We start from the raw sequence: 16,581 nt of genomic DNA on the forward strand, positions 1-16,581 counted from the left end.
GTACGAACTGAGCAGTACCATGTCTTCAAACTTGCCCTTTTCAATGTGAGGGAGGACTAGCAACTGTAACTCTCATGCGCATGAGAAAGCCTCTTGAGAGTGTTCTGAGACTCCAAGATCAAGAATTATAAACTGCCAAGGCGGTCACTTCTCTTACTCCCTTGTTCTTATCTTGAGGAGCACTGGAGTATGTTTACTTGTATGAGAAGATAGGATAAGATATTACAGAAATTGTATATGCCAATTCTGAGGTCACACATCACACTTAGTACTGGTTGTAATCAGCACAGGTCTGCTGTTACGCATGAGAAGGTGAAGGGCTAAAACCACCCCTTACATTCAATACTGTGTTTTGTTACAAGGAGCTGGGTGTAGGCTCAGAAAGAGCCCAGAGGCTGGCACAGCAAGAGGTCAATAATGGATCTGCCTTTTACAGGATGGTCCTCAGCCTCCTAGCAAAGCTAGAGTCATGGCACCTGTGTCACAGAGCTGTTGTATTGGTTTACACAAACTCACACCGTTGTAATTACTTCATGTATCACCATGTCTTGTGCAAACACAGGCTTTATATGGCTTATGCATTCCCATAATGTACCTACAATTTAATCATTTATTATTACCATCCATATGACAATCGGAAGTTAGTACTTTCCCTCATCTTAAAGAAATTATCTGGTTAAAAGTCAAAATGAAGCATTCAACATTAGAAAGTATTTTGGCTGGTTGGTTGGTTTTTTATTTGTTTGTTTGTTTGTTTGTTTGTTTTGCTTTGTTTTGTTTTTCAAAAGTAGAGCTCAAACTCAAGAGCCCAGCTCATGCCAAGTAACCGTTCTATCATGAAGTCATATTCCTGGGCCCCACATTAATTACATTTATAACTTTCTATTTTTTTCTGAAATAATGTTGATTAGGTAATGTAGAATTAAGCTAATTTTCCTCATTGGATTAGACATCTAGACCTAAGGTCTAACACTTCTGAAAAAAAACAAAAAACAAAACAAGGACTAGGTTTCTGTCTTTAGGGAGCTAAATATACATTGTTACCATTCAAGATCATATACAATGTTGCTTACAGCTAAAAAAGAATCAACAAAATAATTTATTCAAGGAAAATGATTTGGCTCTGCACATCTGTTTCTGTTTCTTTTTCCCTTCTCTGAATCCCGGTTTCTTGAATATGGGATTCACTCACCATCCTCCCTACCCAGTTCCTTGACTCAAAGCATTGCAGATTGTCTATGTATTTCTACACCAGCAGACAAATGCTAGATCCCGGATGCTTATCTGACTTCAAAAGCAAAGATCTAGAATCTCTTCTGTTCAACACATACGGTAGGTTTGACTCCAAGGAAGGCTGGGGACTGTAGTTATTTAATGTGAGATAAGATTGTAGGACAAAAGTGGAAGATATGCTCATTCTTTACCTATTTCTCTGATCATGTTCACTTCCAATACCTTGTCTTATATAAAATGATCAGAGAGACTATGTTCTCTAGGTTAATATTCAGGGATTTTGCTGCACTTAGAATGTGTACTCTGTGAATAGATGAAAAGAGAATGCTTTGCAATTTAGAACGTTCCCACTCATGTATCTGTGCAGACTCTAGGTCATGTCTGTCTTTGCTTGAGATTGCCTATTGAGATAAACCCAACTGGGTGGAAATAAAACCTAAACAAGACCATGGAGTTTCACAGACATGTTCATGAGCAGCTGCCTTACTCACGTGTTTCAAAACCTCAAGGGAAATGTGGTATGAACTTCCAGGCGACTATCAGATTTTAGTGTCAAAATGGAAAGGAAGACAAAATTACACAATACAAAAACATTAGCCATCTTTTTCCCATAACACCACTGAGGACCCACCAGACATGTTGCCGTTCTCATGTTTCTTCAGGTGTCTGTCAAGATTGGTTTGTTGACCAAAACATCTGTCACATAAATGACACTTAAATGGCTTCTCCTTGTTGTGGATGTTGCGCACATGTCGCTGCAGGTTGGAAGAAATGCTGAATGATCTATCACAGTATTTGCATCTGGAAAGTAAATACAGACACAGTGTTGCAAACATATTAGAAGATAAGCACAAGGCTTGCAGACAGGGAAGCCAAAATAACACTTCACATAGGAATAGTAATTTATACAGGAAGAATGCAATTCCAGGAGACTTGTATCCCAATGTATCAACTTGTATTTAAGTGATAGCTCAAATCAAGCTTGTGTTTCAAGAATTCTTAAGGACTAAAACAGATGCAGATACTTACAGTCAAACATTAGAAAGACGTCAGGGACACTTATGGAAGAGGTGGGGGAAGAATTGAAAGCCCTGAAGGGCTTGAGAACCACACATGAAGACCAACAGAATCAACTAACCGGGATCCCTGGAAGCTCTCAGAGTCTGAGCCACCAAGCAAAGAATATACATGGGCTGGACTGAGGCCCCCAGCACATATGTAGCAGACAGGCAGCCCAGTCTTCATGGTTGCCCTGTCTGGCCTCAGAGGGACTAATCTGGCAGACATTTAATGTGTCAGGGTAGGGGGAATCCCCATGCGGGCTCACTCTCTCAGAGGATAAGGGGAGGGACTCTGTGAGGGAAGGGGAGCAGTGTTTGGGATGTCAATGAATAAGTCAATTAATTGATAAAAATTATGCATATATTGTCTAATGTTAGTCTTCATGACAATAGGAGCCAAAAAAAAAAAAGCTTTGAAATCTGATATGAAGTAAAAGCCCAAAATAGAAAGTCCAGCCTGAGAACTGAACTTCACAGAGCACAGTCACCACCTTAAGATCTGATTTCTTCTTTTCCTTCATTTGTAAAGTGGAAAAGGTGGACAAAACATTTGAGATTTCCAGCTACGCAGATTCTAGTTCGTGGGGCTTTAACCACATGTACAACAGCAGTACATCCGAAACAGAATACGGCTGCTGCATCCGATACAGAATGACCGGAGCATGACATCACAGCTGCAGCTTGGGACAGCATTCAGCCACGACAAAAATGAATGAAGAAAACTTTCCATTTAAGCAGAATTCCTGGGAGATGGAATGGTTTCTAAAGGGGGGTTTACCTAATGCTGCCCATTGCTCTATAGCTTAGAGATCTGTTTTACCAAATTCACTTTGTCACATATAAAGTGGAAGTGAGATTTATTCATAGAAACAAAAAACTTAAGAAAAACACAAATTTTCAGAGCTTCTTCTAAAATATCAATTATCTTTGAATGAGCATAGGCCTTTCTATTTTTTTATTCTCTCCTTTTAAGATTTACATGTTTCATTAAATGAAAGTATAGGAGAGAAGACGTGTGCCCGTGACTAAAGGTGACTGTGGAATCCAGAGGCATCAAATACCCCTGAAATGAAACTCCAGGCATTATGAACTGTCCCACGACAAGCAGCTGAGCCATCTCTCATGCCCTTTTATTTCATTCTCATGTTTATAAACAATAACTTTGAAACAAGATAATTTTTTATTGTAATGAAAAAATTAGTGTTCAGGCCAACATAATTATACTAATCACACTTCCCTTAAGAACTGTAAAGGACAAAAACTATATATAACATTGCTTAAGATACATTCTATTCACTCTTGGAGAGATCCTAATCCGAATTCTAATACTGAGAGCAAAGTATTACACTTTAAATTATGAGTTACACTTTAAAACAAGCCATGTTGCTATTTTCACTGTATTGTAAGCAGTGATGTTACAGTTACCTGGGCCCTGTGTGTAGTTTGGTTAATTTTAGCATTTAACAGAATAAGAGACTATTGATAGAACTGGCCCTTTTCCTAGAATATTCTATCTGTTGAATCTCTAAATCTAAACATTTTTTCCTTCTTCTAAGGTTCAAGATGTTTGTGTCTTAAACCCCCTGTTGAGATCTGTGGACGATGACTTAGCTGTACGAAGGAAGCAGATATATTTGGATGTTAACTCCTGGCAGAGACTTGAGGCTAGAATGACAGCAATTTCAGTGTTTTATAAACTAAAATGATACTGATTTTTAAAGGTTGCTAGCACCTTCCAAATGCATATAGGCTATTAGAAATTATACTAGATCTTGTTGACTTAAAACTAAGAAGTCCTATTTGATGAAGAAAAGACATTCCTAGTTTGGACCCTAGCAGATATCCTCAAATTTTAGTATACATTTAAATATGCCGCAAACTAGTTCTTATTACCCCGTGACCTAATGAGCATTGACTATTATAGTATTTATCGAGATATTTAGAAAAACGACTGTCTAACCTGTAAGGTTGCTCTCCTGTGTGGGTTCTCAAGTGCCGTGTTAGGTTCGCAGACCTTGGAAATATCTTGCCACAGTACCTTTGAAGAAAAAATATCCACAAGAGAAAGTCAGCATAGCTCGTTGTTCCACCACAGCACAGAGTGCTCATCTGCTTATCCGTGACTTAATTAATTCTGCAGGCAACACATGTCTCTAGCATTTACAATCTGCAACAAAGCCATTCTAAAGTTATAAATAACTCTACAAATAAAGGCTGCCTTACGCGATCTTGTTGAATTTGTTCACACATAAGTGAGTAGTGTATAAAAAAAGGCATTAGTCCTGATCAGCCCCGTGAGTCGAAGCATAAAAGAAGCTTTCCTCTTTCCCCAATGAGTACCAAGAAATGTGTGTGTTAGCCAGCTTTCCCCATTTATGGACCTCATTGGTCCTGTGCAAATAGCTTTATTCAAAATTAGGGGCGCAGCAATTAATAAATATATGCTTGATTCTGAATGAATGCAGTATTCTACATTTGCTTGAAAATAATTGCTGGGGGTGGTGGCGCACGTCTTTAATCCCAGCACTTGGGAGGCAGAGGCAGGTGGATTTCTGAGTTCAAGGCCAGTCTGGTCTGCAAAGTGAGTTCCAGGACAGCCAGGACTACACAGAGAAACCCTGTCTCACAAAACAAACAAACAAACAAAAGCAAAACAAACAAACAAACAAACAAAAATTAACCGTGAAAGGAAATTCTTAGCTACTCAAGTGAGACGAGTAAACGGGATTTGGACCGTGTCTGCTTCTTTCCACCAAATGGTCAGTGTTCAAATTCATTTTTAACAATCATTTTTTAAACCACCATTTTTATATATTCACTAAATAAAGAGCACTTTGAAGTAGCTGAGATCTATCATGACTGCTTTGGGGCATCCACTTAAGATTAATTTGTAAAGGGCTGCAGAGATGGCTCAGCAGTTAAGAGCACTGACTGCTCATCCAAAGGTCCTGAGTTCAAATCCCAGCAACCACATGGTGGCTCACAACCAACCGTAATGAAATCTGATGCCCTATTCTGGTGTGTCTGAAGACAGCTACAGTGTACTTACATATAATAAATAAATAAATCTAAAAAAAAAAAGGATTAATTTGTAAAAACAGACAACAGGCTGTTTTAGAACAAAGGGGAGATTTCCAGCTGGTCGGTGTTCCAGCTCCTCATACCTGCAGGTGTAGCGCTCTTTCCCCTTCCGCAGCAGGTTCTCTGGCAGGGTGTTGGGAGGAGCTCGGAAGCTGAACATGGAGGGCACGGACTGCAGGAGCTCGCTGGCCTCAGGTTTGAGGGCGCTGAAGCTTTCCAGCTTTTCTGCCATGTTCTCAATTGCTGACATCTGAAAGGAAGAAACGCGGACCGTGAAGGGTTTGAGATCATTGCTGATCTCTCCCTAATCTACGGGAAGCCTTCAAATCTTCTACATGCAACAGATTCTGAGAGAGACTGTGAGGTTTCAGTGATAACGAGACAATTGATGGATTTGAAAAACTAACACTTCCTTCTCAGAGTGATGGCTAAACAAACTTTGAATCTTTGTTTTTAGTGTGAAAATAGCACTTTACTAAGATTATTTATATGGATAAATATTTTACCAATTTCATTTGATTTCATTGAGAAATACATTTTAAATAATATAATGAACTTTTCTAGCAACGTGTTAATTCATCATTATTTTGACGTTTCATAGGGTATATAATTAGACCTCATATAAATTTTTAGGTTTCTTTTTATTGTTTGTTTGTTACTTAAAAAAATAGAAGTATTCTGTCATGTGTCCAGTTGGTAAATACATTTCTCATGCTCTGATAAAAAAGAAAAAGAAAAGTAAAACTAAGCTAGGTGCATTCTACCACCATGAAACGGTTAGACCACATCATAGTAATGTGATTTGAGTAAAGGAATTCCCCAAAAAGATAATAAAACCAAGTAAGACTTTATATAATTGACAGCACTATGCTATCAATGAGAAACTGAAAATTTTAGGGAAAGATGCTACCCAGCATGCATAAATAATTAAGAATATAAGAGCCATGGTGTTCAATGAGAAGAACTGACAGCAAGAAAGAGCATAAAGTCTTCAAAGGGTACAGCTTAAGCAAAATGTATGCCATCCAGAAACAAAAGTTCAATGTGTAAAAATTGTATTCCTTAGTGCTATGTTAAATTATAATCTGGACAATACAAATTTTAAGGGGGATGAAATACAAGGAAATTTGGTGAAACAATCATTTATTCTGAACAGATCTAGTTTAAATGAGTTTATGGTGTCTTCAGATAATGTCATGTGGAATGGATATTATCACGTGAGAGAGCTGTTCCCACTCACACACACACACACACACACACACACACTTGCCAGACTCTAATGGATGCACATGGTTTGCTTACCATCCCCCCCACACACACACACAATGGCGTGTTTGAAGGACTCATGCTTAGAGGACCTTAGTTTCTTTTCACTAGTTTGGTTTTTATCGTCTATGATTGAGTGGATTCTCCTTTTTCCTGCAACTTTCTTCAAATACTGTTTGCTTGGTGCATACATTTTATTGGGGAACTATGCACTACAACATTTTGAACAGACACGACCTATCATTCAGGCCATCTTGCTCAGTTAATTTGTTTTTCGGAGTGCTAAATTACCAAAGAAATACCAACTACAAGTATTTCATACACACTCTGCATATGTCTGAAAGAGCTTTGGTGGTATAAGCAAGGATCTAGGGAGCAAGTGCAAATTCAAACAAGTGGCTAATGAAAAGCACACATTTTTGTTTTTTCTAATGAGACATCAAGACACAGAAAGAGAGAGATGTTTTTTACAAGATCAAATTTAAAAGGAAACCCAGTATGTCTTTTGCTCAAAAGAAAAAAGTAACAAGGTGTGAATTTTTCTGGACAGAGAGCTAGACAGAATACCATAAACTTCACAAGCTAAAGCCAAAATCCCAAATATTATTTTCTTCTCACAATGAGTATGTTGTATGTTTAATTCTTCAAATGACTATTCATGTTCTAGTTAGCTCTCTCTCTTTTTTCTCTTTATCCTGGAACCTGCCCTCTCATTTCATGTCTGGACTCCTAATGCTGGCTACAAATTGCAACGTACAGGGTACCACTGCCAATTTGCCAAGTGTCTTTCATCAAACACAGCACATAAAAAAATATCTCAGAGGAAAGTCAAGATACATTTACTTGCCAGACGACAAATGTGAGCGAATTGGGAGGCAGTGAGGGCTCTAAGCTCAAGGGTTTGATTCATAATCACTCAGCAGCTAAAACATTCTCCACAGATGCAAGTGGACAGCACATTTGTCACTATGAAGGATTTCGACACATACTGATCACAGGGCAAAGATATGGAATGATGACGCCGGTCGGAGTGCTTCGTGGAAAGCCTGTCCCTGCCGAACACAGTCGTTACCCGTTTCCAGCCAGTGTTAACACATTCAGTTTATTTATTAAAAATCAATTCAGAAATAGCTTATGATGCTATTTTATTTGCATCTATTCCTCCTAATTGTTCCTTGCAGAAAATCATTTTGATAATCTATCTACCATGGAATAAATTATCTGAGTGAAAAATAACCTCTGGTCTGCAATCTGACAAGCAGTAAGAAGCAAGAGAAGGGTCACAGTGTTCTCACGCATTCAGAGGGCAGAGCCGTGGGTGCATGGGTGGTGGTTATAAATATTTTATTTATGTACATTTAACATTTGGGTAATGTTTCATTATTAAGTAATTTTAAGTAATTTGAATGCTCGCCTTGCACACACTCAGATTGCGGCAGCAATGCATCTTGTTAGAAACACTTTTCCTCTTTCACGGAAAGCAGCCTACTCAGAACTGGTATTATTTTCAGCTTTCATCTCTAGCTCACAGAAACTATGAGTCCTTTGAGTTATTTGAGAGCAATTGGCTGCTGAGAACTGTGTCTTGCGTTAGGAGCTGCTAATGGCCAGATCCTTTCTGAAGAAAGATCAGTGAGCTTACATCACCTCCAACAGTTTCAATGTGGGAAAGGCATCAGAAATAAGAAAATATATTACAGATTCAACAGCAGCAGGATGGCATCCCCAAAGACAGCAGGAAAAAAATAGACATTACTCAATTGTTTCTCTTAAAAGCCACACCTAGCTTTGACTTCTGGGGTCCAATGAAAAGAGGATAAGATTGGGATGGAGAAGAGAAAAGCCGACTATGGAAGCTGAGCAAAGGATAGCTATGAGCATTATAAACACATGAAAGCATATGCATGTGCATACATGTACACACACATACTCACACATAAATACATACATACTCATACACAAACATGCACACACACTTACACATATATACACAGATGTGTGCACACACAAATAGACATATACATATAAACACACTCTCACACAAACATACACATATGCACATAGTCAGAGAGAGAGAGAGAGAGAGAGAGAGAGAGAGAGAGAGGGATGGTGCTCAGCTAGCTAGACACTCAGCTCTTGTTCCACCTTCCTTTCCTCCTCATGAGATTCTTGTTGCATCACTTGCTCTCAGTCAAAGTGATTAAGCATCACTGTTTGAACAGACAGAGGCAATTTATACAGCATGCAGTTGGTGCTTAGTCTAATCTAGCAATTCTGTGACCAACGCTGATCAGACCCATACCTTATTGGGTTATTTAATAGGAGTTTAAAAACTTCAGCTTTCTCCTTCTATCTGGTCTGACTTGTGATACTCCTCCAGAAGAAACATAGCTTATCTATCTTATATAGAAATAGTGCATATTGTGATATTGATTTTAAAGTCTGACTTTATATGTATTTATTTACTTATTTATTTTTGTTTTTTGTTTTTTAAGATAAGATTTCTCTGTGTAGCTTTGGCTGTCCTGGAACTCGCTCTGTAGGTCAGGCTGGCTTCAAACTCATAGAACTCAGCCTGCCTCTGCCTCTCTAGTGCTGGTATTAAAGGCATAAGCCACCACAGTCTAGCGACTTAGTGTTTTTTAAAGTCAAGATAAAATTAGATTAATATAGTAGAATATGGCTAGATGTAATTTATATTATTTAATTAGGACAAATCCAATAAAAAGAAAACTGAGATACAATTAATAAAAATTCAGAGAAACTGAAGGAAAGAGATTACCCACTGTATGTTCTAGTAGTATATTGTCATATGACCCATTAATATCTTCAATTAATCTAAAATCAGCAAATGAGAGTTTTTTTCCAATAGAGTATTAATCTTATTTGCATATATGTAATAGTCGTTAATAGTATCTACAGCCAGATGTCTGGAGCAGGAAGTTATTTCTCTCCCTTCCAGTCCCCAAGAGGCTATTAACTTTATACTAACGCAAACTATATTAGACACAATTCCCTAGCTCCTACACCAAATTGTTTCTATGTGCCTCATCAAACATAGTTGAGTAATTAAAAAAAAATTCACCAACATGGATGTAAGTGCTTAGCATAATATTTATTATCTGAGTGCTAATTACTGAAGTCCTGGAAAGTTTCTCATCAAAACTATTAAAGTGACAACCTGATTATGGGAAATAATATATCTGTCCAAGCACACAATGAATTATGAGAACTAGTGATTCTCAATTAGATTGCATCTGACTTTATCATAAAACAACTAACTATTCATAAACAACAGGATGGGAAAGTTCATGGAGTCGTAGATTTCTATATTTGTTTACTTGATAATCTTGAGAAACCTCAAAACCGTGGTCATTTGAGGGAGAAGTAAATACTCATATTTTATGTTTATCTCACTGGTGAATCAAGTTCAACAGTCATGATGACAAAATCACTTAGAGTTTATTTGACATCGAGAATTATAAGCCCCCGTCTTCAGTATTTATCACGAGTATCAATTTTATAACAGAAGTGTAAGTCACAGCCTTGAAAACTGACTTGGTGGAACCGAGTATTTCCAGACATTGCAGTAGTAATGCAGAGAGGAAACCTAGCTGGTCAGTGGCTTGGTCAATGGGTGTAATGACAAGCACAGTGGTCAGCATCCTGAGGTTAAAGCGGCTAACAACATGGCAAGTGTCAAAGTCACACTGTATCCTAGGAAGGATAAGAAAACTGAGACAAGAAGCTCAGAACAGACCTGTGCTGGAGAAGACAGAGGAGACATCTAGAAAGTACTGGCCAGAATATTCCAAGGAAATACCCACTGTTGTACAGCTTAGCACGATTAAAGTAGGGACTTGCATGCTTTCTCACCGGTGCCCCCACCCTCTCTCAAGCTCTCCCCTCACTGCTAATAAATATTTTTATACTTTTTAAATACATGAGATTAATACTTAGATGTTCAACAGTAGTGAATTCACAATTCATCACATACTCCACAATAGAAAAAAAATGGACAAACTCATGGTAAAGAATAATTACAAGAAATAAATAAGTGCTAATGTATTCTATCTAACTAAGTTCAGATAGGAAAACAATATGACTCTAGGATACGCACTCTACCCCTGTGAAGCAGGCCATTTTGAGTGATGGTGTGAAGACATGGACATCTATGTGAAAATCTGAAATGCATGTTGCCCATCCACCAAGTTCTATTTCAGGGTGAAATATAAAATAAGGATTCTTCCTTCCATGTACAACTTCCTGTATAAAAGAAACAAGCCTATCCCTTGCTTCATGAAATGAAACCAGATTTACTCATACATCACAGCGAAAAGTTACAGAACTGAGACCTAGTCCTGAAAAGTCCATGCAGTACTTAGGTACAAACGTTTAGTTTTATATCCGTCTCCAAACAGCAGGGGACATTTCTGCCTTGGGATAGAGGAGCTGGAACTCCAGAATCAGTCTGTGGTTCTACACAAGTTCAGGTCTTCCACTGCGTGAGGCTTTGTCAAAAAATATCTGCAATGTGTTGTCCCCAGATAATAATGGTTTCTACTTAATGATTCATTTCAAAACTCCCCATAGAGAGTCTATACGAGGACACAAATATCAAAGTATAATTATGTGGAGTGGGTATGACTTAGCAAATTAAGTTGTTGCATAAGTCATTTTCAGCTTATTAAATGCCCATTCTACTGGGAATATGAGCAGGGAAATTGTGCGCTTCACCCCTATCGTGTCATGGACAGCTCCAGATTCCTGTCTGCCTGGCATTCATAATAAGCTCTATTCTCTTTAATGCTACATTACTTTAGTCAAAAATGCAAGGAACTTACCCATGTTCTCTGGTCAGGTAGTGGGAACTGGTAGCAAAATTGAAACAGAAACAGAAAATTACTTCTGTGTTGGAACTTGACTGCAATCTCTCCTCTGAGAAATGAGCATTTATTCTAATCTGATCATTTTTACTTATCATGTAACTCTATCTTCAGTAAAAGTTCTAGAAATAAAATTAAGTCTATGTATAACACTGGTGAGTTTCCTCTGCTTCCTTAAATTAATCATTGAACCAAGCTTGGATAGAAACCAGAATGACAGCCACTCTATGAAAGCTACCTACTGTGTGCTATGGAACCCATAACCAGGCAGGGGAATCCTTCCTTTTTTATTATTCACTACAAAGCCATGGTCCCAAATTTCCCAAATTCTGTTTTCATTTCATTTAAGGCAATTTCCTGCCATAATCTAGTCTGTTGTATTTCTATCACATCAATAATCAGGCAAATATGGCATTTACTAAAATGGGAATAATTATATAATAAAAGATAATTCTTTCGTTGAAATTGTTATTTGGAATTCCGTGCTTGGTAGTAAGGGACTTGGGTTGTTGGTCCTCAGAATATATCATAGGAGGAATGAATAAAAATGTTATAGTTATTTGTGACAATGATGGTCTTCAGGGAAAGCCTCCATGGCTTAGATGCTCTATCAAAGGCTGAAGTTTAAACCCTTGAAAATATCAGTTAGCAGAAACACTCCATGCTTGCATAAGCTTCGTAACAAGTAAGAAATGTGCCAATAGGAAAGCAAAATAGACTATGAAAGGCAAAGAACACGTGCGTTTTCCCACAACAGTGTGTAAGTGACAGCCTGGAATATGTTATGTTATCCTCAGCTCCTTGAAATGTAGTAGACACACGGTCAGGCAATGTAAGCAAAGCTTGGACAAAAGGTCTTTGATATAGATGAAAAACATCAGATCTATGAAAATAATGTATGAAAATAACTAAGAATAATATCAAAAGTGCAGGAAAATCAAACCATGAGTCATAGCCACTTTGACGTGGATATAATGACCAATGGTTCGTACTTCATTCCCAGTGATGTGTGGCATGGATGAAGATGACCTGAGCAGGAACTAGAGAAGTGAAGTCTGTGGTATTACTCAGCGACATATTCTCTCCACCTTATCTCTTCGTGGCTGTGCTTTCTTTTTCAAAATTAGAATTCAATCTAAAGAACCATGGATAATCTTCAACTCTGTATCCAGGGAGAACATCTACAGTGCTCATTACTCCTGTTACTCAGCTACCTTCTTGATCTGAGGAAGAGAAGCAGCATCTTCCAATAGCCTGAGAGCACAAATTGCTTCTCCAAGTACTGAGAGGAGAAACTGAGACTCTCGGGACTTCTCTCTTAATTTGAACATATCTGAGTATGTATGTTTTAAATACTTTGACACAATTTAAAATACTGTAATGCCATAAGCAGTAAGATAGGCTAACAGTCTTTCAGTAAAAATCAATAGATATGTATTGACTTATTCTCTTATTATTGTCTAAAGACTGAGTTGTTTGGAGGGATTGTGTTTAAAATAATGTAAAGCTCAGCTTCTTTGTGGCATGCCATTAAGCAAACTTGGTATATGTCTTCACAGTTTTCTAAAGCAACTGAGAAAATGTGCCAATAGAAATCTGCTATCTTAGAATGTGATATCTTCTTTGTTGTGTGGTAGCATGAAAAACAGACAGTGAATGTCAGCAGCTCCTACATGTGCTTCGGTGAATTTTGAATGGGAAGAGTCTTAAAATGGTCTTACCAAAGCATTTGTTTAACTGTTAAATTGTGGAAAACCCTGATAGCAGGGGCTAACCTTTCTGTGTTTGCTTATAGCATCTACATAGTATGGTCATACCAAGGACCCGATAACCACCTTTCTAAACAGCCCAGGGTACATGGAGAAGCCATGGCTTAGAAAGTAGATCAGGACATGAGATGCTTACTACAGGGACTTTATCCTCACCACGGGAGACCTGCACATCCATTTCTAAGGATGTCCATTAGTTTCTTTCAGAAACCAGACACAGTGTCAAATATACCCTCTTGGTAAACCTTGCCATTTATAGCTACCCTGTAAAGCCATGTTTTCTCCTATTATACACAAAGAACTAAGCAATCTTCCTCAAAACCAAACACTCTGACTAATTATAAATAGTAAAAACACTGTGCCACAGGTACTCCTAATCCCAAACCCTTTGTTTTATTAGTTGAGGTTAGAATGGAATTGATAGAACACAAAAAACAAAAACAAAAACAAAAACAAACAAACAAAATGACTAACACTGGGACATGAGCAGTTTTCTGAAAGAGCAGACCTCTCTTAAGACAGTGAACTTGAAGTTAGAGCTGAGCTTCTCCTGCGTGCATCCCAGGAGTTCACCTACTAAGTATTACTTATTAAGACTGCAGGAATGGCACTTTAAACAGTGCTCCACTGTAGATTGGAAGTAGCTTGTGAATTAGGCACCCTGAATATCTATCTACCACTTCTGTCCCTCCAAAGTCCCCTGTGGCATTCCCCACTGCCCAGCACATATGATATTGGCATTATACTGACACTGAATACAGAATGGCAGGAATCCACTTCTATTTGTCGGATCTAGGACACACTAAGTACTGCAAATTAACTTTTGTTGTCCTTACTGGGTCCTAACAACCACACGCAGCAACAGGCAGTCTACACACCAAAATGTGACACTGTAGGTGGGAAGGAAATACACTCCCCCTGTATTCCCATGGCATTCCTCAGAGGGTCTACAGGAGGGGCCACTACTCTGCTGTGAGCAATGGGCACAACCCTTACCTGTCATATTCACTGTTACCTTTGAGAATACTAAAATATAACACATTCCTTCATATTCCCTTATTAAATATAAATAAATTCCACATTTATAATACAGTCCTACAGACATGTAATTATTGGTAAATGAACTTAACCACTTTATTAAGTGGCACAATGACCAAGGCTGGCCATTGGTTTTTAGAGGCCATGGGTACCTTGAAGTCAACATGTTCAGAAAATTTTCATAGATAAGAAAACTAACACCCAGATAGAAGAAACTGCTCAGACTCTAAACCCCATTCCCATTTTCTTCATTCTATCATACCCTAGAGTATTCAGCTTTTTACTGCTATTTTATTATTATATAATAAAAATAGATAAGCAACCTGGTTACTATTATTAAATGTATACAGTAATATAGATGCATGTGTGCTTTTGTTTATAATTAGAAAAGAATATACCAAGAGAGTTGTATTTTTATGCAACATCTGAAACAGGGCATTTTGTATTCTAGATTATTACACTGTGAACCCTTGCAAGTGTTATTAGGTCAGCATAAATATCAAATATTTACCGATAAACATTCACTGCTTCAGCACTTGGCTCTTTCTGTGAAGGGGTTATGTAAACAGTATTAGTCCTTAACCTTCCTTTATAAAATCCATGGTGGAATGTTCCTGGAATTTTTGATACCTAAGCATATATTTTCTCAATTTAGATTAGAGTGGGAATTTTGGAACAGAAGTAAGTTTTTATGTATAACTAAAACAGATGTTTGGATTTCTGTTCTCCCATGCTTGTTTCGGTATTAAGGAAGAAAATTGAAAAACTAAGAACACGAGAGAAAAGGTAAGATTCCTATCCTAAGACAAATTAATGCCTTTGCTACCTAAAAGGAAGAGATTTTCACCAGTTTACTTAGAGGACTATCATTTATGGCTTGGATATACTACAACAGAACAAATTTATGTACCAAATTGTCAGGTATTTTCTTTAAAACCTTCAGTGTCTTTAAAGATCAGAGTTTGCATCATTTAAACACAAAGCACAACAAAATGAAATGTGAGTTTAAAAAAGCAGATTCCAGACATTATGTTTGCACTTTCAATATGACTCTCTAGCTGTGGATTAATATGTAAACCAGTCTTCAGAAAAGAAAATTAAATGGGTGGCGACCCAGAGATGAAGCCACAAGATAGCACTGTTCAGTATACCGATTTGCAAAGAGAAACTGTATGTCTTTTGATAAATGGGCCTGGCTCCATTCAGTAAATAGCTCTGTGTATTGTGGTGAATTCTTGTGCAATTATAGACCTTCCCTGGAATGCCCAGTGGTGTCTAGATAAATTCCTTCACCCTCTATGGTAACAACTTGTCAGGTAGACTCATTTCCTGTTTTTATCTAAGCACTGAAAGGACAGGAGTGACCTTCATGAGGTTGGGACGAGTCACAGTGTGATCCATATCTTCATATCAGGAAACTTTAAACACAAAAGACGACTTCAATATTTATTTCCTTAGCTGAGTCTGACTCGCTCCAACATGCACTTTAGCTCGGTGAACAGTTAAGGCGCATAGCAATTTAACACCCAAACAATGTTATTTTTACACATATACTGATGACTTTTTCTTTTAAGAAGCTTGGGTTTTTAGTCTTGCTAAAATTTCCTGTGTTCTTGCATGGCAACGTCATAGGAAATACTAGTGTTATTAAAGTTTCTTTCAATCCACTGCACCTGCTTCTTAGGATCAACAAGTTTACAAGCTTGACATCTAAAATCCAAATTACTTACTTGCGGGTGAAACAAGAATCCTGGAGAAGGTCTCAAGTATTTTTCTTTCAAAGCTTCAAGCGGGTCAGTTAACTTTCTTTTCTCTACTCTGAAAGGTTAGAATCAGATTTGGGAGAGTCAGTCTTGAATCTCAGTAACAGGACAGCCAGTGTCACTCAAAGAAGCAAAGCCGAAGGAAGTTCTCACCGGGACACACTTAAAAGGAGACCACTCCTGGGAAAGGGGACATTGGACACTTCTAAGTCCTCAAAGGGAGAAAGTCCACTTGATAATGGAAAAATCCTACTTGATGACTAGGGTGGAAAGGGAGTTTGAAAGCTGCTGTCACTGAGTAACAGGAGTCTGTACAAGGCTGGGACTCTTCTGACTCAGACGGAGCAAAGACATGAGAAGAGTTTGAAATGGCCGGTGAAAACTGGGATGATTTAATTACTACATCCTTCTAAATATCCACTCTAGTGATCATAAATCTGCCTATTGGGTGCAAGGGAACTTCCAAGTTAGCTAGGCTCTGTTG

The 16,581-nt window shown here is 38.0% G+C and overlaps 1 protein-coding gene across 14 annotated transcripts in view; it reads right to left on the reverse strand.

Annotated features, from left to right (window-relative positions):
- Mecom (MDS1 and EVI1 complex locus) overlaps window positions 1–16,581 on the reverse strand; it is a 558,464-nt gene that overhangs the window by 9,899 nt on the left and 531,984 nt on the right. For 9 of the 14 annotated variants that reach the window (NM_001361034.3, XM_011249660.3, XM_011249656.1 and 6 more), the window contains 5 exons: window positions 16,065–16,152; window positions 11,486–11,512; window positions 5,459–5,625; window positions 4,255–4,332; window positions 1,865–2,034 (listed from right to left, as the gene is read on the reverse strand). In NM_001361034.3, the coding sequence (NP_001347963.1) occupies window positions 1,865–2,034; window positions 4,255–4,332; window positions 5,459–5,625; window positions 11,486–11,512; window positions 16,065–16,152 (530 nt within the window). The remainder of the gene's footprint in view (window positions 1–1,864; window positions 2,035–4,254; window positions 4,333–5,458; window positions 5,626–11,485; window positions 11,513–16,064; window positions 16,153–16,581) is intronic. The other 5 variants (NM_001370769.2, NM_001370768.2, XM_011249664.3 and 2 more) reach the window with 1 other exon arrangement.

The sequence above is a fragment of the Mus musculus genome, chromosome 3 (genome assembly GCF_000001635.26).
Source record: "Mus musculus strain C57BL/6J chromosome 3, GRCm38.p6 C57BL/6J".
Classification (NCBI taxonomy): Eukaryota; Metazoa; Chordata; class Mammalia; order Rodentia; family Muridae; genus Mus; species Mus musculus.